Raw genomic sequence first — 26,796 nt, 5'->3', positions numbered from 1 at the left:
ATCTAAGAACATGTGAGGTGCCAGGTTCAACCCCCAGCACATGCACATGCGTGTACACAAAGTCAGTGTTGCAGTGTGACTTAGGAAGTGTAACATGTAGAAATAAGATGTAACAGTGCTGGGAGAAGGCTGGTAGGAAGCCAACGGAAGGATGGGTTTCTGTATCATTTACCAAGCACACATGCATATCGCGCCATATTAATCCAAGGTAGACTGTGATAATCCAAAGATACATATTTCCTAAAGGAATCACCTAAAGGTCACTTGAAGGGGCTGGAGAGATGGAGCAGCAGTTAAGGGCAAGGGGGGCTCTTCCAGAATCTGATCTAGGTTAGATCCCCAGCACCCATATGGTGGTTTACAACCATCTGTATCTCTAGTTCCATGGACTCCGACTCCTTTAGTCGCCAGGGCACCAAGCACACATACACGCTGGCAAAATGCTCATACACATTAAAAGAATAATAATAATCCGGGCAGTGGTGCCACACACCTTTAATCCCAGCACTCGGGAGGCAGAGGTAGGCGGATCTCTGTGAGATCGAGGCCAGCCAGGCTCCAAAGCTACAGAGAAACCCTGTCTTGGATTAAAAAAAAAAAAGAATAATAATAAAAGTCCACTTGAAAGAGGTAAGAAGCCACATCAGTCACTGTGCTGTGCCACCCTGATAGCCTGGTGACATTTCCAGTGGCCTCTGAGCTGGGCGCTACTGTACCACCAGCATGGCTGCTCGCTTTTCTCAGTACTGTTCTCCTCTGCTACTGGGTCACAGTCTGGTAGAAGAGCTGACCCCAAGGGATGCTGGTGTTTTCAGAGGGTGTGTGGAAGGCAGGAGGCCTGGAGCCTTCCTGGAGGCCGTGGCATCTGAGCACAGCTGGTAGAGGCAGGGAGGCAAGGGCAGGATCTGCCGAGGCGGCAGCAGCAGGGGCACCGTCAGCTCCAGCTTGGACCTGAGGGTTGCTGGACCCACCACAGGCTTCAGCAGGGCATCGCTTAGGCTAAGGAAGGCTGTTCCACAGCAAGGGACGGCTGGGAGGGAGTTCAGCGGCTAAGCCAGGTTCCCACACCCTGGTTGCCAGCTCCTCCACCCGCAGAGAGGACAGTGCAGGGTTCTGGGGTGGGGCAGCAGGACCATTCCCCTCAACGATCTGTAGGATGAGATGGAAGGCAGCCTTCCTTGGGAATCCCTGTCTTCTATCTCACCCAAGGCACGAGTCCATCCTGGACTCTAGAACTTGACAAACTGCAACAAGGTAAGCCCTCCCCACTTACTGTGACTGACAGGGCCATAGATGCCCCTGGATAGCACAGGACCCAGGGGATCGAGGGACAGAGGCTCTTTTTGCTGATGATCACAATACTGAGGATTCTGTCGGTCCGTGGCCTGCAAAGTACTTGCCGGAGCATTTTCTTATGGGGGCCTCCCAGCACCGTGCCCTTGCCTTGAAGTGTTATGTCCATCTGGTGCGGCTGGTGGCCCTGACCCACACCCACGGGAGGCCTCAGGCCAGGCTGGCCTCCACCACCGTTCGACCATGCTGTTCTCCACAGCTCCCAGGATGAAGTGGCTGCTCAGTTCCTATTTAGTGCCTGCCTTACTTACATTACCAGGTCTTGCCTCTGCTGGAACTTCTCTTGGAGAGCTGTTTCGTGTCCATTCTGCTCAGACCACCTGAGTGCCAGATGTGAGATGAAATTTGTGCCTGCACTGTGTGTGCTGTAGACAGATGAAATTGGAAGAGATTGGTTATATGGTGCTTGTCTGTAACTCCAGTTTTTGGGTGGGAGTGTCAGTAGGTCATCATCTCCGGTTACAAAGCGAGTTTGAAGCTAGGTTTTTGGACATGAGGCCCTGTGTTAATAGCCTCCTCACTCTCTTTTGAAAGGAATTCATCCTTAAGCTTTACGACGTTGATTGCTGATGGAAGTTTTAGGGGCCTTCCACCTGTCCCATGTCCGGGCAGCCCTTCCGGGTGGGTGTCTATCTCCATAGGTAAAATGGTTTTCTTTCAGAGTACAAGCTCTTACACAGCAGCGGCAATTAGCTAACAGCTGATTTCTCTGGCAGACTTTTAAGAGTCTCTTCGGAAGGGGCCTGATTGGCACGTGCCTGTGTTTCCTTAGATGTTTACCCAGACCATCTTTTCATAGTCTCCCCTCTCTGCTCTAGCGGACTCTCAGAATGCCCCACCCTTCCTGACTCATAGGTGTGGCCACCCCTGGTGGTACTGCTCCAGGAGCCTTCACCGCAAGGATAGCAGTTCTAGAAGGGCCTCCCAGGGGCGGGCTGTCTGGATGCAACGGCTCTAATGAGAGTCGGCTGCTAGGTTTCTGGGCACTACATAGGCATTAGCTCTGACCCCCTCCACAACGCTGTCTCAGGGTCTCCGAGTTGTCAAACTTAGCAGTGACGGGAGAGGAGCCCGATTCCGTCACTCCAGAACCCAGGGCCAGACGGTGTGCTTCGTGCTCAGGTTTGGGAAGCTGTTACCTACCGACGTACTCACGATGACATTCGCTTCCCTGCATATGACAGGAGAGACTGGAGAGATTCTCATTCCACTCAACGGGTGGAAGCTGAGGACCCACGAGGGGCAGATGCGGGACGGACTGGACCGTGTCCTGCGCCCGCGCCCCTCCGCAGGCGCGTGCGCATCGCCATCCCTCTCCTCTCGCCCCCGCCCTCACCGTCCGGGTTTTCAAATTTGAAACCTGCGGCTTTTCCCGCCCGAGCCGGGGCCCCGCGGCGGGAGAGGGCGGGGGCCGCGCGCCAGCCAACCCCGGCTCGGAGGCTCGCGGCCCGCCCCAAAGATGCGGCCGCGCCCGCGCGCACGTGCAACCCGGACCCGCGCGACTGCGGGTGGCAGGAGTGTGGGCAGCTCGCAGCACCCGGTGTCCAGGCTGTCCGACCCGACCGAGAGCCTGTCACCAGGCGTTGGAGCCGTGGACCCGGACAGACTGGGCGGGAAGAGGCGGGACGGGCGGGGCAGGGCGGGGCGGCCGCGGTTCCCAGGGGCGGGGCCAGGGCGGGGCGGCCGGGGGCGGGGCGGGCCTTGTGTTTGTGGCACAGTGTCAGTTACATTGAAACAAAAGTGGTTCGGCCGCTGCCAGGGCCAGCATCCTCGGCCCTCCCGCTCGCCGGCGGCTGTCGCCGACATGGAACCCGTGGCCAGCAACATCCAGGTCCTGCTGCAGGCGGCGGAATTCCTGGAGAGACGCGAGAGAGGTGAGGACAGACCCCGCGCGCGGGCTGGAGTTGGCTCCCAACTTGGACAGAGTACGGCTCGAGGGCAGCTGGCGCGCTGCCGCCCGTACATCCACAGGAGTGCGCGGGCGTCAGGGCAGGGAGTGACTGGGGAAAGGGTCCTGGCTCCAAAAACCTTTCCTTGCTCACGCCGTGCCAGGGGCTCCGGCTGACGGGCTGGGTCCTCTCTCTGGCAGAGGCGGAGCATGGCTACGCGTCCCTGTGTCCACACTACAGCCCCGGGACTGTCTACAAGAGGAGGAAGCGACCCGTACAAGCTCCTGGTGCGCTGAACAGTGGACGGTGAGCAGGGATGGGGCAGTGTGGGGAGGGGCGCTAGTTCTCAGCTGGCGCATCTAACTCTCTTCTCACTTCCTTGTTTGCCCTTCTGGCCCAGGTACCTACTCCATCTGCGTGTGTGTGTGTGTGTGTGTGTGTGTGTGTGTGTGTGTGTGTCGCGCTCGCACCCACTCACGGAGCACCTTTGATGTGGCCAGGAACAAGACAGTTCTGAGTCCGCTGCCACTCACACTCCTGAACTCTCTCCCCTACAGGCTTCTGCTTTTCTGACCTTTTGCATATGCCGTTCCTTTTAAATGTTTTTCCATCTACTGGCTTCTCTGGCAGACTTGTTTTTGGACCCAATGTCACATCTGTCCAGTCACCCCCTCTTACCTGGCTGTCAGGGGAGACCCCACAACTACCCCGGGCAGGTGTCCTGTATCTTTCAGTGTATGTGCCTCTGATTCCTCTGTCACAGCCTGGGATTTTGGTGCTCTAGATGAGCCCGGGTCATCACAAAAAGGCTCACTTGGCACAGATATCTGTAGTGAATTTTGAGCCACATAATAACCTGGGGCTGAGGATTTGAACAGTACCAACTGCCCCTCACTTTCTCTCCTCTTGGCATTGGCAGGTCTGTGCACAATGAGCTGGAGAAACGCAGGTGAGTTCCAACATGGTCCTGAGAATCAGGTCCCAAGGACAGTTTCTCTCAGCCCTTTCCCCCCTTGCCATCCCTCTGGCTGGTGAGGTGGGGCTGGCAATGCCCTCCAGAATTCTTTCCCTGCAGGAGGGCCCAGCTGAAGCGGTGCCTGGAGCAGCTGAGGCAGCAGATGCCCCTTGGGGTTGACTGTACCCGATATACCACACTGAGCCTGCTGCGCAGGGCCAGGATGCATATCCAGGTAAGGTGTCTCCAGTGTGCTTGTTAGACCAAATGGGACGGTGTGGTGTGGAGGGCCCTGGCTGGAGCTTTGGGACCTGCCCCCATCCTGTGTGACATGTGAGACAACTGTTTCCGAATCTATCAAATGGGAAGGAAAGCAGACAGCTGGGCTGTTCTGGTCCCTTTTGTTATGGTATCACTTAGGTCCTGGCTGTGAGATCTTTTACTAGTCCTGTTTAGTTCTGCAGAGTATATGACTGTTGAAAATACTGTCGTAAGCCGTGTGGTTCGGTGGACTGTAGAGGGTTGGTACCTGCCTTCTCTCAGCAAAGGACGGAGGTGACCCACTAGCTGGTCCAACCTGGCCTTGCCATTACTTAGGCGGGATTGCAGGCCCTCTGGTGGACAAGAGTGGGTATGCAGATGCCAAGGCCCAGGCTGTGCCAGCCCTGTGGGCATTTTAGAAGCTGCCTTGGAAACAAAAGGTTTTCCCTGACTTCCAGGCCCATTTGAAGAGAAAAAACAGATACTGCCAGAGTGGAGGCACAGTAGCTGAGAGGCAGATTCAGGACCTCAAGACTAATGCCTGTCCTGCCTTATCAACAGTTCATTAAGCACCACTGTCTGCTCTCGCCAAGGGCCATGGCAATCATTGCCATCAGCAAACAAATCTTGGCCGTGGGACAGATCGTTGTCACATGGGTGCATGCTGTCACTTCCATTATTCTGGTTGTCACACAGGCTCCGATTTCTCCCATGAAGTTCCTTTGACCTCATTTTCAGGTAGATGAACCGTGCTATTCAGGTGTTGAATGGCACATGGCAAGCCCTGGGTGGCAGCCCTCCCTTCCCGGGCAGCATCTCCTGGGCTTCCTTCCCCTCTGGCTTGGTGTCTATCAGGCTGCTTTCTACTCTGTATATAGACTTACCGAGGTTCATCTCCAGCTGGAAACCATGGCAGGACAGTCTCAGTACCTACTTCCTATGAAACTCAAGCCTCTGTCTAACACAGGTCTTGCTTTTTTGGGCTCATGACAGCTTTCTTAGGCTTCTCTCACTGCCTACCACAGACAGACAAAACTGGACCCTGCAAGCTTCCCAGGGTTCCTCTGCCTTGGTGGTAATCCAACGCCACATCTTAGTCTACGTGAGGACATACATCCTTCTGTACCTTATCTCGAGTGTTCTGGTTTATTCTCCTCCTCTTGTTTTAAAAAGCAGAAAATCATTTGTATGGGAGGAGCAAACTCAGGGCCTTCCACATGCTGGGCAAGGCTAGGCAAGCACCTTACCACCGAGCTGCTTGCCCAGTGAACTAGTAACCTCTAGTCCAATAATTTAACAGTAGTTGTCAGTGCTTCAAAGTACACTTGACATGACAAATTTGACTTTCTACCATTTAAATGGAGAGCTTGGAAGAGCTGGCTGGGTCTGTGACCACGTGCGGCAATGGGCTGCAACTTAGGCATGACCATATCCTTTAGCCAGAGTTTTGCCAGTCAGGGTACCAGTCTCCAAGTTTGTACTGACATATTTTACCCTATTATGTGACAAGGCCCTAAAGGCATTTGAGATTGGGGTACGTCATGCATAGCCATCTAGACAGATCTTTGTACTTAGATGGGCAGGTGATGGCGGCCTCCTGAAGGACATGAAACTAGTTTGGGTTGGTTTATGTGGCTGCCTGTCTGGCATAGACAAAGGTCCCGGTGGCCACAGAAAAGCCAGCCCCTGGGCAGCTGACCATAGCTCCTGCCCCTGGGGTTCTGCAGAAGCTGGAGGAGCAGGAGCAGCAGGCCCAGCGGCTCAAGGAGAAGCTCCGCAGTAAACAGCAGAGCCTACAGCAGCAGTTGGAGCAGCTCCAGGGGCTGCCCCGGGGTGGAGAGAGGGACCGGCCGCGAGCGGACAGCCTGGACTCTTCTGTTCTGTCCTCTGAGCGCTCAGACTCAGACCAAGGTGAGTGCTGTGAAGCCGGTGGCAGGGCTGGGCTGCGGCATGTGGGCTTCTCCTGACAGGCTTCTCTCTGCAGAGGACATCGAGGTGGATGTGGAGAGCCTGGTGTTCGGGACTGAGACTGAGCTGCTTCAAAGCTTCAGTGCTGGCCAGGGGCTCAGCTACTCACACAGCACGGGTACCTGGCTATGACACCAGCTGCCTCTCTGGACTGAGCCTTCCAGGCAGGGGAGCCCCACACAAGTCCCAATGTCTGCTTAGAGCCACTTGTTGGGAGACCACAAAGACCCTTGTGTGGGAACAAGACTGCACTATGCTGCACAGCTTGAGCCTGGGCCACCTTCCCCATCCCCCAGGGCATTTTATGTAGCCCTTGGCTCTGCTTTGCTGCCCCCCCACAGGGACAGGAAGCCTGTAGACCTCTTGTTCCAGGGCAAAGCCCCAGGCCTCTGCCCCACATATACTGCACAGTATTCTCATTAAAATCCTCTTTCGTAAGTTCCTGTCCATGATTCTGCCTGATGAGATGGAGGAAGTCCCAGCCACAACTGAAAAAGAGGAAATCAGATCGGTCACTGCCAAACATGGTCATGTGCCAGGCAGTGATGTGACCAAACCAACGCTGTCTGACTCCAGAACTGGGGCCAATCAATTCACGTGTTTATTGAGTGCCTGTTATGTGCTAAATATTGTTCAGGGTACTTGGGACACATCAGAGAATAAAACAAGGAGCCCTGCCCTCGTGGAGCGCACAGTCTGTCGTGTGTCGCCGCTTCACCTGGGTACTGCTTGTGACCCTGGGCAAGTCTCTGCGCCTTTCTGCCCAATGGGGTAAAAGGAGGCTGGGCTCAGTAGATGCTGAGCAGGGTGTATGGCAGATGCAGGCCAGGACACCACTCGAACCCACCACCCAGACAGCAGAGAGGGCTGGAGGCGCATCTTTAATAGTCAAGTACAGTGAAGAGAAGGGAGAGGAAGGGGGCAGCTACACGAGCTGCTGCTGCTGCTTGGTGGCGGCCTTGTTGGCCAGGTCCTTGGCCTTCTCTGTAGCTGCCAGTGCCGTCTCCTTTGCTTTTTCTTTGGCCTCTTTGGCTGTCTCAACGAGTGTTCTGGAAGGGGCCTCCCCTGTGGCAAACAACAGGAGGCTGGCTTCAGATGATGCCTGAAAGACCCACTCGATTGCCATTCAACCAAGGCTGCTTAGGATTCTTGACCCTCCCACCCTTCCAGGCACACAAAAACCTCAGGCTCATATTAGGGCAGTGACTGGCCCAAGGCATTGGTCAAGTTGAGGTAGGATCATCCCAGCCACTGCTAGTGAGGGTCCTTTAGTCCCCAAGCAGTGTCCAGGGCTCTTACCTTGTAGCTTGGCCAAGATGTACTCAAAGCCCTTCATTGTCTTGGTCACATTGCTTTTGAACCGGGCAAGGCCAAATTCCTGGCAGAAGAAGAAGGAGCATGGGAGAGCTGCTCAGTGACCCAGAGCCCGGCGTGGCCCAGCTCCCAAACCTCTTACCTGGACAGCTCGAGAGACACCAAATAAGCTGGAGGAGACCCAGGCTTCCCGACGGATTTCGGTCCAGCCGCTGTTGTCAGAGTTAACACAGTAAACACATCGTTCCTCCACCACCTGCACAGGGAATCCGGGAGAGCACCTTGTTGTCGTGTCCATTGCTTCGCTCACCTGCACAGACTCAGACCTTGTCTCTACTGTGCCTCCCAAGCCAGCACCACACTCCAGCACTCAACACTGGGTGAGTATTTGTCCTATGTTCTAATAGTCAGGCTGGAGAAATGGCTCAGTGGTTAAGAACACCTGAGTTCAGTTCCCAGCACCCACATAGCAGCTCACAACTGTCTGTACCTCCAGCTCCAGGAGATCTGTCATCACCACACAGACATACACGCAGGCAAAACACTAATAATTTTAGGTAAATAATTTTAGCCGGGCAGTGGTGGCGCTTGCCTTTAATCTCAGCACTTGGGAGGCAGATCTCTGAGTTCGAGCTCAGCCTGGTCTACAAGGGCTAGTTCCAGGAGAGGCATCAAAGCTACAGAGAAACCATGTCTCGAAAAAAACCAAAAAAAAAAAAAAAAAAAAAAAACCAAAAAAAAAAAGTCTTGGGATCAGCTGGCATTCCAGCCTGATCCTGGGCTTTGCTTGGGGCCTATAGATTCAGTCATGCACAGTGTTTCCAGTCTACCTTCTGAACTCTCCCCTTTGAGCTTACACGTACACACACCCATCTGATAATAATCACAGCTTTCATTATCAAAGTGAGTGGCAACTTCCTGAAGAACACAAAGATAGTAGTCACAAACACACCACTGTGCTGGTTATGTGGCAAGTTGCCGCCTCCCGTTCTGCTCAGCACCACTTCTGAAAGTCCACCCTATATGTATGTATGTCACATACCAACCTAGCGTTCTGTGCACAGCACTTGAAACAAGTTCTGAAAAGAGGTGTCTTCCCTACCATCTGAGAGCCAAGAAAGAGGCCTAGAGAGGCTGCAGACTTTGCTCATTAGTATTCTACACCTGCTTCAGGCCACAGGGGTTCCCACAACTGCCTGAGACCTGGAGGGCAACTATTTTAAGGAACCACAGGAGGTCTCACCATCAGCCGGGCGTGGTTGATGTTCCAGGTGAAGGTGGTCATGGTCTGGTTCTGTGGGTCCACAATAGAGTCCTCCAGGATGTACACCGAGTGAGCAACGTTGGCAGGAAAAAGTCGCTCTGCCCAACGTGGCATCCTGTTGGTCTTGGTCAGGAGTCTCCGGGACAGAAGCTTCTGGTCAGGGGTCACCTCCCGGTGTACTATGTCTTCCGTTAAGACATGTTTGCTGCGGGTGTTACAGTAAAGATGATTCTCAGAAGTCTGCTCCTGATAAACTGTCTACGGGTTCCCATTTGGAGCCTCCAGGTCATAGCTTCCTGCAATCTTACTGAGTGATCTGTACCTGGGTTCAAAGTTAACAGCATACTGAACCGATCCCCGGGCAAATTCCAATCCCCTCCTCCTCCCTGACCTGGTTTCTGACGTTTTTCCAATCTCCAAGATTTGTACCACTAGGGAGCGCCACGGGCAGGTGAGCAGGCCATCGCCAGGATTCCCAAACCCCAAGGTAACTCTCAACACCTGTGTCGCCGCCTCTTCCTGTCTCAACACCTTGAGACCACAAAATAAAAATCTAGACCCTCATATAAATCATAGCGTAGACAGTCTTCTTCGAGGACCTTGTAGGCTTGGCCCGGTCCTAATCTTAACAAGGACTTTGTGCTCTAACTGTGGCCACAGTTCCAGAGACACCACGTCAGATTCGCTGTCCTGTGTCTTTCCTGGCCCCCAAACTCAAGGACAGGCTCCACTCCAACCTTCAGATGGAGAAAGGACGGCCATTCGCTCTACCCACCGCCACGTACCTATAGGGATTCGGGTACCGTTGCCAGAAGGCAGCGAACACTTGGTCCCAGGAACTTCGGAGCACGCTCTGGCCCAGGAAATACTTCACCATCGTCCCGACCCGGACGGGCTCAGCACCCGTGCAGCATCAGGGTGAAGAGCCCGGGGGTGGGGGACACGTGGCTCGGCGCACGCCCGCCAGGCTCGCAGCTCAGTCACCGCCGCACCGCGCCCAGGTCCCTACGGCCGCCATGAGGGACTACAAGACTGCGCGACGCTTCCGGCGCCGGCCGCGTAGGTTCGGCCACTTCCGGCGCTCGCCCACGTGATCGGACGTCCCGCCCTCTGGCGTCCAGTTACGGAGGTGCTGGCTGGAGTTAGCTGCGGGTACCCTGGTTTCAGTCGGTAACCCCGGCTCGGCGGAGCCTCAGTCGCAGCAGCGTCCGCACGGGTGAGCGGTGCAGGGATCGGCGGTGCGGCGGAGGGCGCTATCCGCGTCCCTGCGCCGCGACTCTGCTCGGGACGGAGCGCTCCGGCCGAAGCTTCGGGGGCCTGAGACGAGCGAGGCCCTTGGGGTTAGGGTCTGAGGCTTGGGCTCTGCCTGGGCCGCGCGGACCCAGACGTGAGTGAGGCGGCCCTGGGAGCATGAGCGGGCAGCGCGTGGACGTCAAGGTGGTTATGCTGGGCAAGGAATACGTGGGCAAGACAAGCCTGGTGGAGCGATACGTGCACGACCGCTTCTTGGTGGGCCCATATCAGAACGTAAGTGCACCCCTCCGGGCCAGGCATGGGAAGAGGCGGGACGGTCTGCATTCGACTCTTATCTCTTACCTGCTTGCAGACCATTGGGGCTGCCTTCGTGGCCAAGGTGATGTGCGTTGGAGACCGGACGGTGACTCTGGGTATTTGGGTAAGTCCTTTGGGGATATAGTCTTGAGCAAAACCATTTCCGAGGTTTAATGTCTTTCCTCTTAAACTAGCCAACCGGAGCCTTATAGAGGTCGTTTTTCCTTCCCCACACCTATTCATTTATCTAAAATTAAAAAAAAAAAAGTGGGGGTTTGGAAGACGCGGGCCTTGTTCCTAAGACTTATGAAGGAGCTTACCTTCACCCCCAGGACACAGCAGGATCAGAGCGCTACGAAGCCATGAGTAGAATCTATTATCGGGGCGCCAAAGCTGCCATTGTTTGTTATGGTAAGGGGTTGGATTCTGGCCTGTTTTAAGGGTTGGTTGGGTTATAGGCCAACAACAGAGGGAAACCACTGATCCTTGATTGTGTCTCCTGTCTAACCCCTACACCAAGACCTCACTGACAGCAGCAGTTTTGAGAGAGCCAAATTCTGGGTGAAGGAGCTGCGCAGTTTAGAAGAGGTAGGTGGCCAGATCCCACAGATCGGCGACAGGGACTCTGTTGGTCTGTGGAGATAATCTCAGCCTTGTCTTCTGCTACAGGGCTGTCAAATCTACCTGTGTGGCACTAAGAGTGACCTGCTGGAGGAAGACAGGCGGCGCCGTCGTGTAGACTTCCACGATGTCCAAGATTATGCAGATAGTAAATGTTCTAAAGCCTTTGAGGGTGGGGGGGAGGGGCAGAGGGTGGGTGTTACCTGCTTGAGTGGATTACAAGGACGGCAGACTGACACCCTTGGCTGCTTTCTGGCCTTCTTGAACCTATCGGATCCAGGACACTGAACTATTAGCCACATTTAGGTCCTGATTCCCAGGGATAAAAGACTTAAGTCACTTATCTTTGCAGATATCAAAGCCCAGCTCTTTGAAACATCCAGCAAGACAGGCCAGAGTGTGGGTGAGTGCTGTCTTGGGGCCTGCCAGCAGAAGGCAGGACACTAAAGGAAAAAAGGTTCAGAGGGCTGGGTCACTGGGAGTTCTCAGGGCCTCACTGATCCTTTGCTTGCCAGACGAGCTCTTCCAGAAAGTGGCAGAGGATTACGTCAGTGTGGCTGCTTTCCAGGTGATGACAGGTGTGTACTCCCCACCTATTAAGATATCCTCTAGGCTCATGCACTCTAGTCCTGCTGGTGACTTACCTGATCACCACCATAATAGTGCTGAGCAGCCACCTCTCTCTTTGACAGAGGACAAAGGTGTGGACTTGAGCCAGAAGGCAAACCCTTACTTCTACAGCTGCTGTCATCACTGAGCCACGACTCATCTGGCCTGGGAGAATTAAATGAATTCCCCAGAGGGCTTGAACCCAATTCTTGTCTGGGCTGGCATGGTCAAGTGTCTGAGCTACTCCAGGTCCCCATGGCAGCAGAGGTGGCACCTGCCTGTGCTGGCCCATGGAATGGAGGCAGTATTGGGCAGATTGTGGGCATGAAGAGGGATAAGGGCTGATTTGACTCCCAGGCTTGTGTCCTGGACAGAACTTCTGTCCATAGATTATTTAACTAGCTTCTGAACTGTAAATAAAATTGATGCACTGTGATTCACAGCCCCTTCCCTGTTGTGTGCACTGGGAGTCAGAACACCTAGTTGTTCTTGGGGCTGCCTCCCTGGCCTCACTGCCTGTAAGATAGCATTTGGAAACCAAATAGCGAGTCACTGAAATCATGGAGAAGCAATGGGCTCTAATGTCCCCACGCACAGTTCCATGTGTGTGTGTATGTGTGTGTGTGTGTGCATGTAGATGTAGAGCAACCCCCAAGGCTTCTAACATACCAGTCAGGAACTTTACCACTGACTGATACAGCAGTTTCTTTTCTCTTGTGGGGATGAAATAGGCTTAGACGCTGGGATGGAGGAATACAAACTCCTAAGAGCAAGGAAAGCATGTACGTTGTACCCACATATAAAAGTTCAACTTCTTGTATCATGTCTAGACCTGTGTGTGGCTCAGGGCTGTGACTCAGTCCTAAACTTCCCAGGATTACCCTGTAATATATTTAACAAGAGGCAATCCATAGTTCTGTAAGTCAAAAAGAATTTATGGATGCAATTTAGCTTTTTTTAAAAAAAAGGACTTAAACTGGGTGGTGGTGGTGCTCACCTTTAATCCCAGTGCTAGGGAGGCAGTCAGGTGGATCTGAGTTTGAGGCCAGCCTGGTCAACAAATCGAGTTCCATGACAACGATAACACAGAGAAACCCTGTTTTGAAAAATAAACGAAAATCCACACACACACCATAAGAAAAAAAACCCACAAAAAACCAAACCAAAAGGATTCAAAGACAGAGTGATGGCTTGTCTTTAATCCCAGCACTCGGGAGGCGGGGGCATGGGCCTCTGAGTTCCAGGCCACCACAGCTACACAGTAAAATTCCCACCCCCATAAAAACAAAACAATAAACTCACAAAATCCTAAGTAAATAAATAAAAAGAGAAAAAACTGAGGCAACTGCTAGTTTGTTCAGATCAGAAATACACTGAAAAGCTAGATGGTAATGTAAAAAGGGCTAACACTTCCTGTTTAAAAATAAGGAAGTGTATTGCAGTCCTTCCCAGTTAAGTGTGAGGGTGTGATGCCAGTTCAGGGCCCCTTTGTCTTTGAAGATTTCAGAAATACCAACCTGGTCCTATTCCTGCCCAGAAGGCATCTTGGCACCATTTCTCTGACATCCAAGCACTAACTGGGCAGCCAGGCAAGAGGGAGACTAGTTTGAGGTGCACCTGGACTGCGTAGTATAGTGAGAATGTCTCAAAACAACCCAAATGCACTGGTTTCATTTCTCTTTAATTCCTCAAAATGCCCTTGAGGGTGGTGCTGGCCTTTACTTCCAGCACTTGGAGATGTAGTTCAAGGCCAGCCTGGCCTGCAGATTGAGTTCCAGGACAGCCAAGGGCTACACAGAAATATTTTACAACTCCCAATGGAAAGGAAGGATATTAGGCAGCCAGTGGAACCTGGGAGGTCAATTTTCAAGTTCTTGAAGGCCTCAGGCTCACGTTGGCTCCAGCTCTTACCCCAAACCAGTCAGTCCTCTGTCTTATGCTACATCTCCCCAGAGACAATAAAAACACAGGGCAAGGGCCATAAGAGTAAAGTTAAACTTTACTTTACAGTAATTTTTTTCTATATACAAAGAATTACAGTACATGTTTATGGGGACTCCTAGCACAGGGTTCCCCTCTTTTTCACTAGGAGGTTCACTTCCAGCTGACAATCTGTTGGGGGGGGGCGTGAGAGAACACAGTGATGGACCTTGGCTGAACCCTTTTCCCCATTTAAAAAGTAGAGCTTTCTAGTCAGCTTTGCCAAGACCTAAAAAGCTGCTTTTCCATGAGCTCCTAGGTGCTGTACTCACCCAACTTCCACACTCACCTACATACATAAGGCAGCAGCACCACAGCCTGGAGACCACCTACTCTGTCCACCCTGGAATGAGAACACCAGGACCCTCCTTGGTTTCTACTCTGCTCACCTGTCAAAACTGCTAAGTTCCCCAGAGCTACTCCTGGAGCCCCTCATAGTCTGACGTTCTGAAAGTCACAGGAAGGCTACTCTAGGGTAAAGACCACAAAAGAGTTTTTGTTTTGCTTATGTTGGTAAGAAAACATCTCTTTTGAGGTTGTAGTTGTCTAAATAAAATAAACTCTCCCAACGTTCCTAAGAGACATTGCCCTTATTCATAAGCAATTGAGATGCTGCCACGAGAGGGGAAGAGGTAGAGAAGCAGAAGGTAGTGGATATCCCACACCCACGGTTCTCTTCTAACCTGTCCTAGGCAGGATGGGACTAAGGTGACCCTAGCCCCGAGAAACTCAGGGGCCATCTGGATTTGGGATCATCTCTTCACCTCTGGATCGTACTAAAAACTCCAGGGTTGGGTTGGCAGGCATCAATGACACTGCCGCCTATCTCTCAAAGAGCTGAAAGGAACCTACATAAATTATCTTCCCAAATGGGAACCGGGGTTTCTCATGTCATCACTTCCTCAACCCTTGGCAGTGCTTACTTATACCATGAGATTAGCACCATCATTACATTGTTTTGTGTACATAGCAATTATTTGTATTTCAATTTACACTATAGAACTGCACTGACCTAGGAAGCTCAGCTGAAAACAAACTGGTCATAGCCAATCAAAGCTCCCGCAGAAGCTACCTAGGTCTAAATGACTTGGGATACTTTTAACATTAATCACTCAATTTTAACAGCAGGAAATTCCTGCTGCTGTTCATGTCCTCTGTTCTAGGAGGTGAGGACACTGGGCCTTTTTTCATTCAATGACAACACCCCCAAGAAGATAACAATATCCTGACAAGTTTTAGAAAACTTAATTTTTTGGAGCCGGGGCAAGACCCATCTGATTGAATGCTCTCCTGATTGCCCTGCATGGACAACCTAGACCTATCCTTCCTGTCAGTTGTGGAACAACACTGGAATACAATCTTAAAGTTCAGCTTCAGTGAACTGACAGTGCAGAGCCACGAAGGCTCACTACTACTGCACTTCAAGCCCAGACCATACGTGTGGGGTAGAGGATATGAATACCAAAGATGCAGAATTCGTTAAAAAACTTGACACAGTTATGTAAATAATTTCAAACTCAGTAATTTTAGGAAAGCAGACATCTAAAAATACTGGGGGGGGGGGTGTAAATGGTGGCTATCTTCTATTAAAATGGGTTGGCTCCAACAGGAAGAACAAATGAAGTTTTGAATGCAAATTTCAATTTCCCCCCCTTTCCCCTCTAAACAAGTGTAGTCACTACCTAGGAGCATTTCTGCCTTTGGCTTGTCCCTGGAAAGAACTTTCTGGGTGCTGTCTCACAGGTAGACTCTCTGGCAATCCAAATTTCAAGCACTCAGCCAAATGTCAATGCCAAAATACCACCTGTCCATTGACCAGAAGTTTCTAATAAGATTTTCTGTGCTGCCAATTCACACCCTCAAAGAAAGGGTTATTACAGGATTCAAACGCAGCCCAGAAGAACTGCAAGGTCACCCTCTTCCCACCTTCACACTCAAGTCCCTGCTCCCTAAGCACTTGTTACTGAAGGACAGTAACCAATACCCAATTTTAACACGACTCATGCTGTTAGCTGTGGGTCTCGCTCAAATGTCTCAACAACCTGAGAGTCTTTCAGTGACCCTGGACAAAACGTGCCTGTCATTAGAAGGGTTGTTTCTCACCCATGCCCCTCAATCCCTCCACACCACAAGTACACAACTCAGATGTTTTCGCGGCAGGTCTGGAAGGAAGGCTCCAAAGAATGGTGGTGAAAGAAAATATTGCAACAAACACAAGTGGCCAATCATGACCCCATCCCTCCCTCCTGTGAGACACTTCTAGACAGCTGTCAAAGCCAATTAACTACTGAAACCTATTTTAGAGAAGTTAAGTCAAGACTAAACTTCTCCACTTAAAATTTTTACATAGCCTGCAACCCCCCACCCCCCAATTCACAGTTTATTTCATGAAACAGAGCTACGGTAATCAAACACACAACATAGTGAACAGAGACTCCGACAGTGCAGTGCAGACATCTGTTTCTGATCACAACTACAGATGACAGGAGAGCAAAGGGCACAGGACTGGCACCAAGCAAACCTACACACACAACCTAAGAAATCAGGAAATGGGCCTACTAGCTGCAATTATATACTAATATTCTCACACATGATAAATATGCAATATAGTCAACTTTAATGTCCCGGGTGAATTTCTTTAAAAATATTTTCTTCATGGTTTAAAATTTTTTTTAAAAGAAAATAAGATGCTTTATGTTTTCTCTTCCTTTTGAACACAGAGCTTTCCTCACTCTGATGATGTGGAAAGAGAGAGGAGGAAAGGGGAGAACTAGGCAGGCGTAATTCAGAGAGGAGATTCTGAGGTCTCAGGTGCAGGGACCCAAACTCGGGTCAGCCCTGTCCTAGCTTCACCCCCTGCCTGAGTTCAGGGGTTTCTACCCCAGAGACAGACTTGGGGAAATAAAAGCAGATACTATTCTCAATTTTTATATAAAGCACAAATGCTTCAGTCACCACCACTGTTCTTTCCTGAAAAGTGATGGGAGCTAACCTCAACAGGAACTTAGGAGGAACCTGGGGCAAACAGAATCCTGTTGAGGGTATAAAAGCTGTAACTGGGACAGAAAGACCAGATGTTTTGGCCAGGAGATGCCATTTGTTAGCTAAAAATACTAAGCTGGCAAAGCAGACAGGTAAACAAACACATGGTCTGAGGATAAAGGGCAGGGTGAGTGTGAGAGAACTAGCCAAACAGCACTTTGTTGGCAGTTTGTGAGCTGGGGAAATGGCAGGGCAGGGTAGCACCAACAGATTCCCAGCCCTTGGGCCCCAGCTCAGGGCAGCAGTAACAGATAATCAGCAGTTATGAGGAGTCGTCTTAGATTGGACACTGCTCCAAACACCATGTCTCTCCAGTCTTGGGGAAGGGTTCTGGCTTGCCATTGAGCTAAGTGACCAGGCATGTGCTCTCTGTAACAGAAAGCACAACAATCTGCAGGGAGGTGGAGAGGGTTCTCTCCCTTCAGGTAGAGGAGGGCATGAGACCGGGAGAAAATTTCTATCAGAATCTGACACTCTTCTTGAAGGTGGTGTGTCTTGCTAGGAGTTTGCCAGAAATTCCCTATGTCCACTGCCCGAGACTGAAATCTGAAAGCACCTGAGTGTTTGAGGAAATGCGGATGGGGTAGGTTCTTAGAAAAGGATTATTGGTAGAAAAGAAAGGTAAGCTTGCCAATTTCTTTTGTCCACTTCTGGGACACTACATTCTCAGAAACCAGCTCCCTCTAACCTGATGCTCCTCCAAGAATAAATCTTCAGACTGTAATACACAGGTAAAGAGTCCCAGTCAATAGCTCGCCTTGGCCTTGATGTAGCACCCTTCCATTTACAGAGAAGAGCTTTGCAGGCACGCACATGCATGCAAGGTCCAACCAGGAAACATGTTCAATACAGACACATTCTGGGCCACACACGCACACATACACACAAAAATATTTGAGAACAAACCTGGAAACCCATGGCCTAGCAGTACTTTCTGCTGTTTCCTGGTCAGAGGTCCTTGAATCTGCCTGGAGGCCCAGGCAGGCAAGTCAGGCCTTATGTAATTCTGTCTTACACAATGACTAGCCTCCTGACCTAGCATACAGCAATAATCAGAAAACTGCCAGTGATTTGAATGAGCGTCAGATCCTCCTAAAGGTTTATCAGGTGTTCTCAACGGGGCACTGCTGGGCCAGGGAAGTAGCTTTGTGAGCCTCTATACTTTCCAACTTGACCAGTGGAATTGAATTCCATGCTTGATTCCAGAGTGGACTTTTTATTTTAAGTTGACCATATGTAAAAGTTAGGGCACAGAGACTCAAGTCTGTCTGTCTCCTTGACTGGGGCCCGACGATTTCCATACATGGTTCACACAACCACAAGTCCCCATGGGCTAATGCCACGAGAGTTCTGAGTGCTGGGATATAAGGAAAGAAGAACAGTGGAAGTGTTGGGAATATGACTGTTTTTTAAGAAGGAAAAGGAAAGAAGGATTATCCCCCCCCAACCCCAATGGCACCCTGGGGACAGCTTGCCTGGTTATGTGATATTTACTGCATTATTTCTGTTCTGACTCTGCACATTTGCGACTAGAAGGAGCCTGCTTAAGAGCTTGAAGTGTATTTTGCTCTGGTTTGGGGTCTTGCCCTCTTCCAAGGGACCAACAAGTTTGTGCCAATGTCTGTGTGCCCCCAGTAGACCAGCAAGCTTGGGCTAGTGTTTGTCCAGCCACTATCGGCCAAAGCCCTGCCCCTGGTGAGGCTTTTCCCAGGCCCCAGGGACTCTGTTCTGTGGTTGTTAACTTCTTCTCTTCATTGGGGAGAGAAGCTGGGATCTTCCCAAGAGACCTGAAGGACTGTCCACTCTTGGCAGTAAGTCCTCTAGATAGCTGCTTCCCCTGTTTAATGATGCTGGGTGCTGTGCTGGGAGGTCCTGGGGTCTGCTCGGCTCCCACAGGAGCTCTTCCTGAGGCTTGAGTTGCTGATTCATATAAAAAAGCCTTGGCAGAAGACGGAGAAAGAAGTCTGGCCTGGGTGAGTGACTTAACAGCTTGCCAAGGGTGTTCTGAAGGAGTTGCTGCTTTCCCAGCTGGCGGAAGGGATTCTGACATGCTGCTTTTCTCTGTAGCTCGTGGCATATGCCCCAGACCTTTGCTAGATGGCCATGAGCTTGACTCCAGCACTGGCATCTTTTCATCAGCCTGTGGTGTGACTTCATGAGGAGAACCAGCCCTCTCCTTCTGGCGAGGAGTTAGGTCTATGAGATCCATCACTAGCGCAGATCTGTGCTTTGACTGAGTGTTCTGATCCACAGGCCTCAGTGCTTTTTCTTTAGCTACCAGAGACTGGACCACAGCTGATAGTACTTTCTCAGGAGGAGGAAGTCTCTGGGTCAAAGAGGCATGTGATTTGTCTGGGGGCCTATCAGAAATCTGGGGTTTGGGACTGCTGGTAGTCAACAGTCTGTCTGGTGGTGAAAGTCTCAGGCCAGTGGGGGCTGGGGATTTCTCCACTGACTGGGACTTTGGGCTGGCAGCACCTATGGATTTATCCAGCCTTGGGTCAATCATTCCCAGAGGTCTTTCCAGTGGCAGGGATCTGACTGAGGGTGAGGAGCTTGGCTTGGTCATTGAAGAGGCTCTGTCAGATGGTTGAGGTCTTGGTCCTTCTTTAGCAGGTGGTCTGTCCTGTGGCCTCTGGTTGGATACCAAGGATTTGGTCCCTGACCCAGCAAGGTCTCTAACCCTATCTAAAATGTGGGAGCTAGACTCAGTTCTCTCAGGTCTTTCAGGTAGCAGTGGTCTCTGACAAGTCCCTGTCAGGGCTTTTTTGGAGACTGGCAGCGTCTGGGTGGCATCAGTAGGTGGCTGATCAGGCATCTTGGGTCCCTGAGTAGCCATTCCTGATGACTGCTCTGTCAGTTGAGTGCTGGGGCTTGGAGGCAGTTGCCCTGGGGGTGGCACATACTCACGGATCTCCCCTGGTTCCAGAGGGTTGGGCCCACAGGGATCATGTTCAGTACAAGACAGACGCCCATCGAGCTTGGAAATGAAAAGCATCCCTTCTCGATGCTGCTTGCAAAAGGAGCTGGGACACATCTCACAAAAGGAGGCTGCTTCCTTCCCACATACGTCACACTGGTGCCAAGGACATTCCCACTTCCCTGAAAACAAGAGTGAACAGAAGCTTAGGGAAAATAGATGCATGTGAGATGAGCCGCGGCTCTGAGACTGGTCCACAGCAGTGGCTGCAAAGCCTCCTCAAACTGCCACATCTTCAGAGTTTGTGCCACTCACCTGCCATTACTCCTTCCCCAGAATTTCAGCTTCCTCTTCTGCACAAAACAATATATAAAATAACAGCAAAGAATCAAGGTTGAGTAACTAAGTATCAACTAAACACAAACAAGAGACTATTTCTAGCATGAGCTGCACAGGGGGAAACCAAATAAACCCCAAAGTTCCTCTTAAAAGAAACAATCATTACTACTTCCACATTTTTTTTTTCCAAATTCTGGTTGTTCTGTATTATTTGAGACAGGGACTCACTATGTAGCCCAGGATTGCCTTAACTTACAATTCAAGGTATATATATCACAATGCCCAGATCTAGACAGCTTTTAAATATCCAACTCAAAGAGGAACATTCCAGCCTTTTAATATTCTTGCTTATTTTGTTTTCAACAGAAATAGGGTAAATTTACACATTACATAATAATAAGGGAAGCTGACTCACCTTTGCTGAATTCTAAGTCTTGAAACCAGCAAAAAACTTTATCTGGATTGTCCATGTAGAAACAAGGGAAAATGCCTAAAACTAACCTTGTATCTACTTCCTCATGAGGCATGTAAGTGTTCCCATCTCCAATAAATTAGGCTAGAACTCAGTGAGTTCTAGCCAGCAAAATCATGACTTGTGCCATGAAAGAAGGTGATTCTGAAAAAGATTTACTTCTACTTCCTGGTACTAACATTTCAACACAATGGCTCTTATTCTACTTGACTTTCTGTCCTATCATGACCCTGAACTATACAAACTGAAGGAAAAATCAATTTACATTTCACATACCACTGACTTCTACACTAGAGCTCTCCGCTCTGCATATTGTGGAAGCAAGTATTAGTGATGTGTTAACATCCCTTTAAATAGCTTCATTTGCATCTGTTGTTTGTATTTCACCATAGCCAGCCTGACCAAATGATTACAATCCTAAAACCCAGTCACTGCCCAAAGGATATTAACTTTTCCCAACACAAATTTCTAATTACCTCGTCTACCTTAGCAGTTGTCTCATGTGTAAATTGATATAACTACTTCATCTACACGGAAAAAGTCTACACTGTAAGGTAGGAGACTCCCGCAGAGTTGAGAGAAACTGTGGGTAAAAGCTCTTGACCCATCTTTCACTGATCCGAACATCTAAAGTCTCTACTATGCCCCTCTCCCTTTGAAAAGGAAAGGTGATTTAGTGGCCTTGGGGTCAGAACACCTATCTTTGAATTATCAGCCACAAGTAATCTCAATCTTCATTCACATTTTCCCCATGCACATATGGACAGAAAACAATCTTTGTGAGTTGCTGGAAAGATGAAATAATGGAAATGGAAATAGAACACATTTCTGTTTTCTTTCCTATAATCTAGGACTCTTTGTTGTTCCTTTGTTACCAAAGAATAGGGACCAGATCCCAACAGCGGGCGTGTGTTCAACAACAGTGCTCTCTGTCAGTCTGAAACAAGCGGCATCAGACCCTGAAAACTCTGACAGAGGACAAGGAGTGTCCCGAATGGACTTTGGCACCAACCTGCTGGTCGCTTGGTCAGATTGAGACAGTCAGCATGGTAAACTTTCGGGCAGCCTGGCTTCTTGCAGGAGACGAGCTGACCAGCATCCCCACAGCTGAAACACTCATCCTCTCTCTCCTTTGTGACTTCACCCTGGCTCCTGCGCTTCCCGTGTTGCTTCTTCCTGAATTTCCTGGACTTTTCTTCAGTGACAATGGGTTGATTCTGGAGGTCAGATATTGATCAGTCAACACCCTGTCAATAACTAGGTATGTACTCTTCACTAGATTAACTATCTTTTCAACCCCAGCTTCTCCTCTGGAAAAGCTAACACTCAGAGACTGCTGTAAAGATAAAGAAAAGATAAAGGAAAGCACGCCCTATTCATGTTAGCTTTGACTACATTATTTTTTTCAAAGATTTATTTATTCATTAAGTATACAGTGGTCTGCCTGCATATGCCCCTGCAGGTCAGAAGAGGGCAGCATATTTCATGACAGATGGCTGTGAGTCACCATGTGGTTGCTGGGAATTGAACTCAGGACCTTTGGAAGTGCAGCCAGTGCTCTTAACCTTTTGAGACATCTCTCCAGCTCTTCTTTGACTGCAATCTTAAAAACCAAACAGTACAGGGGCTGAAGAGGTAGGCTCCTCAGCAGTTAAGAGTACTGCTGCTCTTCCAAAGGACTCAGTTATGACTTCAATCATCCACACTGCAGCTCACAGCCATCTCTAACTCCTAAATCCAGGGGATCAGACACCCTCTGCTGGCCTCTATGGGCACCAAGCATGCAAGCCTTGCATAGACACACATGCAAGTAAAACATCCATCACATAAAATTAAATAAAATTTAAAATGTGTGTGTACATATATATATAATAACTTTCTTGTGTTTTAAAAATTATTAAGCTTTGACCTTTGGAAATGTTTCTCAATTGGCTCTATCCTTGTGATACAGACCCATCCCTATGTATTCTAGCATTTCTTTGATTAAAAAAATTGTTCTTGTTTTTGAAACAGGATATCTTTTATGTATTCCTAGCTATCCTGGTATTTGCTATGTTGATCAATCAGGATGGCCCCAAACTCAAAGAGATCTATCTACCTGCTACCCACCTGCCCATCCCTATATAATCTAACCATTCTGGTTACCAGGTCATTTCATATGCTCCCTGATACTGCTGGTTGCTGCACCCTGTTCCCCTCTCTTCCCTCTCCCAGATATTCCTGCTTCTGACTATGCTCTCCTTTTTATCTATAATAAACTTCCTTGTCCACCGTATCTAGGAGCAATCTTATAGCCTTTCTTATTTTTTTTTCATTCACCACCCTGGTAAGATGTTCAGTCAGCCAAATTCCTACGTAACAAAAAACAAAAACAACAAACAAAAAAACTCAGAAAGAAAGAGAAACCCCCAGCCTTGCAGTTTTTGGGCTATAAAATAAAACATTTCTCCTATGTTTAGGGCTATTCTCTCAAACCCTGTTTTAGGGAGATAACGCTGACAGAAAATAAAGCTTGCTTAAAATAACCAGAGACAGAGAGATTGCAAAATCGAGATCACTTGCGTCTGACTCACAAGTGTAGGGATTAAAGGTACATCTGAACATGCCCAGCATTTTGGTTTTTTGGTGGTTGACATAAAAATTTTTACAACAAAGCTGGGCAGTGGGCATCTCAACACTCAGGAGGCAGAGGGTGGATCTCTGTGAGTTCAAGGCTACCATGGGCTACACAGAGGGAGTTCCAGTACAGTCACCAAAGCTACACAGAGAAACCCTGTCTCAAAAAATCAAAAATCTTGGGGGCTGGAGAGATGGCTCAGTGGTTAAGAGCATTGCCTCTTCTAAAGGTCCTGAGTTCAATTCCCAGCAACCGCATGGTGGCTCACAACCATCTGTAACGAGGTCTGGGGCCCTCTTCTGGCCTGCAGGCATACACACAGACAGAATATTGTATACATAATAAATTACAAAAAAAAAAAATCAAAAATCTTAACTCCATCCACTTAATGTGTGTGTGTGTGTAGGTCAGAGGACAACCTGGAAGGACTTGGTTCCTAACCTTTAGGTTCCCACCTTTAGATCTTTGGAGACTGAATTTAGGTCATTAGGCTTGGCAGCCAGGCATGGTAATACACACCTTAATCTCACCATTTGGGAGGCAGAGACCGGTAGATCTTTTTGAGTTTGAGGCTAGTCTAATCTACATAGTGAGTTCCAGAACAGCCAGACCTACATAGTGAGGTCATGTTTCAAAAAACAAAACAAACAAAAAGGCCTCCACTAAACGAAAAGGAAACCATCAGGGTCCTGAGAGATGGCTCCACAGGTAAAGGCAATGGTCTCCAAGCCTGCGCACAAATGACTCCTGTAGGCTGTAGTCCTCTGACCACCCTATAGCACTCGTGTATACGCATTTTATGTACATACACAAAATCAGTAAATCTAAGAGAAAAACAAATGAACAAATAAACAAGCAAACAACGACAACAACAAAACCCCTCTAACAGAAAACAGCTGCCAGGGATGGGGTCGCACACCTGTAATTACAGCATGTAAGTAGCAGGCAAAGAGAAGACAGACAAGTTTAAGGCTATGCTGGAAAAAACAGTGAAAGTCTCTTTAAAAAGATGGGGCTGGAAAGGTGGTTCAGTAGTTAAGAACACTGGCTGCTCTTCCAGAAGTCCTGAGTTTAATTCCCAACACCCACATGGTGGTTACAACTATCTGTAATAGGATCTGATGCCCTCTCTGGCATACAGAGCACACATAAATAAACAAAACAAATAAATAAATAAAAATTTTGCCGGGCGATAGTGGCGCATGCCTTTGATCCCAGCACTTGGGAGGCAGCCTGGTCTATAAGAGGTAGTTCCAGTGAAAGACCTCCGGAACTGGAGACTCTCACTCAAGTCTCAGGGTAACACGATCCCCCAGGAACTCACGAGAGACTGTCCTTGCTGCAATCACACGAGGTTTATTGACAGGACAGGAAACAGTCACTGGGGCTGAAACTCATTTCCCATGCAGGGGTAGAGAGTTCGACCATGAGAAGCTGGGAGAAGGGGTATTTAAGGGAAGAAACCATAACCCAGTAATCCAAAGCAGGTAGGGCGACATTGAAAAATTCAGAAAATACCAGTGATAATCACAAGGAGGCAACTGCCTGTCTCCTCAAGATTATTCTCAAGATTATAATCTAACTTTATCTTCAGCTAGTTCCTGAAACAGAGTCACTGAACTAGCTAACCTAAGTTTTTGGCTCTTCTCTTCCTGCTAGATTTTTGGCTCTATTTTTCCTGCTAGAGGGGTCTGGATCTTTCATTTGGACAGGCTCCAAAGCTACAGAGAAACCCTGTCTCAAAAAATAAAAACAAACAAACAAACAAACAACAACAACCACCACCACCACCACCAAAAATGGGGGGGGGGGTAGGAGGCACTGAAGATCAGCACTGGCAATTCTTACACAGGACTTGGGTTTGATTCCAAATGACCACAAGGAGATTCACAACCATTTCTAATTCTACTTTCTAGAGAGGGGCTTCAATGACCTTTGGTGGCCTCTCTGAGTATTAAATGCATGTGACATAGACATTTATACAGGCAAAACATCCATACAGGTAACATAAAAGACAAATTTCCTTAACAATTACAGCATTGTAAGTCAGTTAAATGTACATAAATAAGCACAGGAAGACAAAATAATATTTATATTTTGTTAATCTCTCTATATTTTTTGGTGGTGAACCCACGGCTCAGCATGGGCCAGAAAGTGTTCTACCATAGAGCTACATCATCAGTCTAGAATTCTATTTTTATCTATGGTACTATAGTGTAGTAAATTTTGCTAATACCTGCAAAAAGCAAAAAGAAGAGAACTACATACACAGGGAAATTTAAGTAGCTTACTAGAAGGTATGGGGTGAGCAGAGACCAAAGTAACCTATTTCATTGTTTTAATTTGGTAGACCTTTTTTTTTTGGTTGGGGGGGGAGTTAGAAAAATACTTTTAAGTCAAAATTGGTCAAAACACTACAGCAACACCAACTAGATTGAGACTGCTCAGTAAACTGTTAGTGGCACTACTGATAATCAATCCCATTATTTCAAAGCAAAGCTTCTTGAAATGAAGACTCATCCCCAGCACTGCACCTAACAATGCTACAGGAGAGACACACCATTGCTGCTAATAGAAAAGTTTTGAAATTGGTACCTTTGGCCGCACACCCAGGAAACCACTGCAGTTCGGGGCTCCACATTTGCAGACAGTTTTTCCATTCCCAAGACATTCTAGGTTGTAATTGAAGGTAAGTTCAGTGCCTGCATAAAGACCACAAAAATATTAACATATACGTTATATTATTTCTTAATTATAAATGATAATAATGTCTAATAAAATAATTTTATTTTTATTTTTTTGTTCAAAAAGGGTCTCTATGTAGTCCAGGCTGTCCTGAACTCAGAGATCGTCCTGCCTCTGCCTCCTGAGTGCTAGGATTAAAGGCGTGCACTACCACACCAGGATGAGAGTCATTTTAAGAGAATAAAATTTTAAATCTGTGTCATTCACTAGCTAATGAGACAGAATTTATTTTATTTTGTTGGTTTTCTGAGACAGGGTTTCCCTATGTAACAGCATTGGCTATCTCAAAACTTGCTCTGTAAACCAGGCTGGCCTTAAACTCACTGAAATCTGCCTACCACCTCTGCCTCCCAAGTGCTGGGTGGGATTAAAGGCATGCATCACTACAGACAGTATGTAACATAAATTTAAGCAGTGATATTTAAAATAACTTTTATCTTTAAAGTATTACTTCTCTTACTTTTCCATATGTTTTTCAATACACACACACACACACACCCCAACGTGGGGAATGCAAATTTGAAGAAGAACCCTTGTCAGTTATGTGTCCCTGAGCATAAACTTATCTGGCAGCATTCAGGGGAAGAGGCATTTCATTGCAAAGTAATACTATAAGGAGAGTAAGATCATAGATGGGTGATCCATGCTAGTTATGAGTGGTTTTAATCATTCATAGAGGCCAGGCGAGACTCAAACCAAAAGTACAGCTGAGGCAGTCCTAGTCTTCCTGTGTTCAAGTCTGGACGCTGAGATTATAAGCATGTGCTACCACAGCAGGCCAAATACCAAACAAATGGAGAAATAATATCATACATCTATTCAAAGAATACAGCACAATACCCATAGCAGTATATAAAATTTAAAGACCAGTATACAGGACTAGGGGTATAGCATGT

General features: G+C 48.7%; 4 protein-coding genes and 1 long non-coding RNA gene across 21 annotated transcripts in view; 2 read left to right on the top strand and 3 right to left on the bottom strand.

Annotated features, from left to right (window-relative positions):
* Nucleotides 1-478: 478 nt before the first annotated feature.
* LOC146892098 (uncharacterized) lies at nt 479-2,658 on the bottom strand. The gene is made up of 2 exons (XR_015005215.2): nt 2,497-2,658; nt 479-1,718 (listed from the first exon to the last, which is right to left on the bottom strand). It is a non-coding gene; the product is annotated as an uncharacterized LOC146892098 (long non-coding RNA).
* Nucleotides 2,659-3,067: 409 nt separating this feature from the next.
* Mxd3 (MAX dimerization protein 3) lies at nt 3,068-7,105 on the top strand. The gene is made up of 6 exons (XM_085699584.2): nt 3,068-3,227; nt 3,443-3,548; nt 4,162-4,191; nt 4,318-4,432; nt 6,186-6,369; nt 6,443-7,105. The coding sequence occupies exons 1-6, from the start codon at nt 3,158-3,160 to the stop codon at nt 6,556-6,558; spliced, it is 621 nt and encodes a 206-aa protein (XP_085555710.1). The 5' UTR covers nt 3,068-3,157; the 3' UTR covers nt 6,559-7,105.
* A 183-nt stretch (nt 7,106-7,288) lies between these two features.
* Nucleotides 7,289-10,031, bottom strand: Prelid1 (PRELI domain containing 1). 2 transcript variants are annotated; one of them, XM_087896616.1, is made up of 5 exons: nt 9,790-10,031; nt 8,984-9,209; nt 7,883-8,050; nt 7,726-7,804; nt 7,289-7,491 (listed from the first exon to the last, which is right to left on the bottom strand). In XM_087896616.1, the coding sequence occupies exons 1-5, from the start codon at nt 9,879-9,881 to the stop codon at nt 7,352-7,354; spliced, it is 705 nt and encodes a 234-aa protein (XP_087752742.1). In that variant the 5' UTR covers nt 9,882-10,031; the 3' UTR covers nt 7,289-7,351. The 2 variants fall into 2 exon arrangements, with proteins under 2 accessions (XP_087752742.1, XP_085555712.1); XM_085699586.2 differs by having other exon boundaries at nt 7,883-7,996.
* Nucleotides 10,032-10,148: 117 nt separating this feature from the next.
* Rab24 (RAB24, member RAS oncogene family) lies at nt 10,149-14,343 on the top strand. 4 transcript variants are annotated; one of them, XM_048447792.3, is made up of 8 exons: nt 10,151-10,531; nt 10,611-10,679; nt 10,888-10,966; nt 11,076-11,143; nt 11,225-11,324; nt 11,529-11,579; nt 11,692-11,754; nt 14,025-14,343. In XM_048447792.3, exons 1-8 carry the CDS (start codon nt 10,415-10,417, stop codon nt 14,168-14,170), a joined length of 693 nt encoding a protein of 230 aa, XP_048303749.1. In that variant the 5' UTR covers nt 10,151-10,414; the 3' UTR covers nt 14,171-14,343. The 4 variants fall into 4 exon arrangements, with proteins under 4 accessions (XP_048303750.1, XP_048303749.1, XP_048303751.1 ...); XM_048447794.2 differs by lacking the exon at nt 14,025-14,343 and adding an exon at nt 11,869-12,221 and having other exon boundaries at nt 10,155-10,531; XM_085699585.2 differs by lacking the exon at nt 14,025-14,343 and adding an exon at nt 11,869-11,991 and having other exon boundaries at nt 10,155-10,531; nt 11,529-11,575.
* Nucleotides 13,767-26,796, bottom strand: part of Nsd1 (nuclear receptor binding SET domain protein 1) — a 110,492-nt gene continuing 97,462 nt past the window's right edge. For 12 of the 13 annotated variants that reach the window (XM_048447784.3, XM_048447789.3, XM_048447782.3 and 9 more), the window contains 3 exons: nt 25,751-25,857; nt 21,551-21,755; nt 13,767-19,909 (listed from right to left, as the gene is read on the bottom strand). In XM_048447784.3, the coding sequence (XP_048303741.3) occupies nt 18,306-19,909; nt 21,551-21,755; nt 25,751-25,857 (1,916 nt within the window). In that variant the 3' untranslated portion in view covers nt 13,767-18,305. Of the gene's footprint in view, nt 19,910-20,042; nt 20,081-21,550; nt 21,756-25,750; nt 25,858-26,796 lie in introns of all 13 variants that reach the window. The other variant, XM_087896615.1, reaches the window with a different exon arrangement.

The sequence above is a fragment of the Myodes glareolus genome, chromosome 14 (genome assembly GCF_982192425.1).
Source record: "Myodes glareolus chromosome 14, mMyoGla1.1, whole genome shotgun sequence".
Taxonomy (NCBI): Eukaryota; Metazoa; Chordata; class Mammalia; order Rodentia; family Cricetidae; genus Myodes; species Myodes glareolus.
Note: the sequence above shows the minus strand (reverse complement) of the source record. Positions and strands in the feature narration are given on the sequence as shown.

Excerpts from the sequence above, each read along its gene's own strand:
- Prelid1 (XM_087896616.1), bottom strand. The coding sequence starts at position 9,881 with ATGGTGAAGTATTTCCTGGGCCAGAGCGTGCTCCGAAGTTCCTGGGAC. Across the intron at positions 9,210-9,789 it reads CGGTACCCGAATCCCTATAG|CAAACATGTCTTAACGGAAG; the intron begins GTACGTGGCGGT and ends TAACACCCGCAG. Across the intron at positions 7,805-7,882 it reads GTGTCTCTCGAGCTGTCCAG|GAATTTGGCCTTGCCCGGTT; the intron begins GTAAGAGGTTTG and ends TTCTTCTGCCAG.
- Rab24 (XM_048447792.3), top strand. The coding sequence starts at position 10,415 with ATGAGCGGGCAGCGCGTGGACGTCAAGGTGGTTATGCTGGGCAAGGAA. Across the intron at positions 10,532-10,610 it reads TGGTGGGCCCATATCAGAAC|ACCATTGGGGCTGCCTTCGT; the intron begins GTAAGTGCACCC and ends ACCTGCTTGCAG. Across the intron at positions 10,680-10,887 it reads CGGTGACTCTGGGTATTTGG|GACACAGCAGGATCAGAGCG; the intron begins GTAAGTCCTTTG and ends CTTCACCCCCAG.
- Mxd3 (XM_085699584.2), top strand. The coding sequence starts at position 3,158 with ATGGAACCCGTGGCCAGCAACATCCAGGTCCTGCTGCAGGCGGCGGAA. Across the intron at positions 4,192-4,317 it reads AATGAGCTGGAGAAACGCAG|GAGGGCCCAGCTGAAGCGGT; the intron begins GTGAGTTCCAAC and ends CTTTCCCTGCAG. Across the intron at positions 4,433-6,185 it reads GGGCCAGGATGCATATCCAG|AAGCTGGAGGAGCAGGAGCA; the intron begins GTAAGGTGTCTC and ends GGGGTTCTGCAG.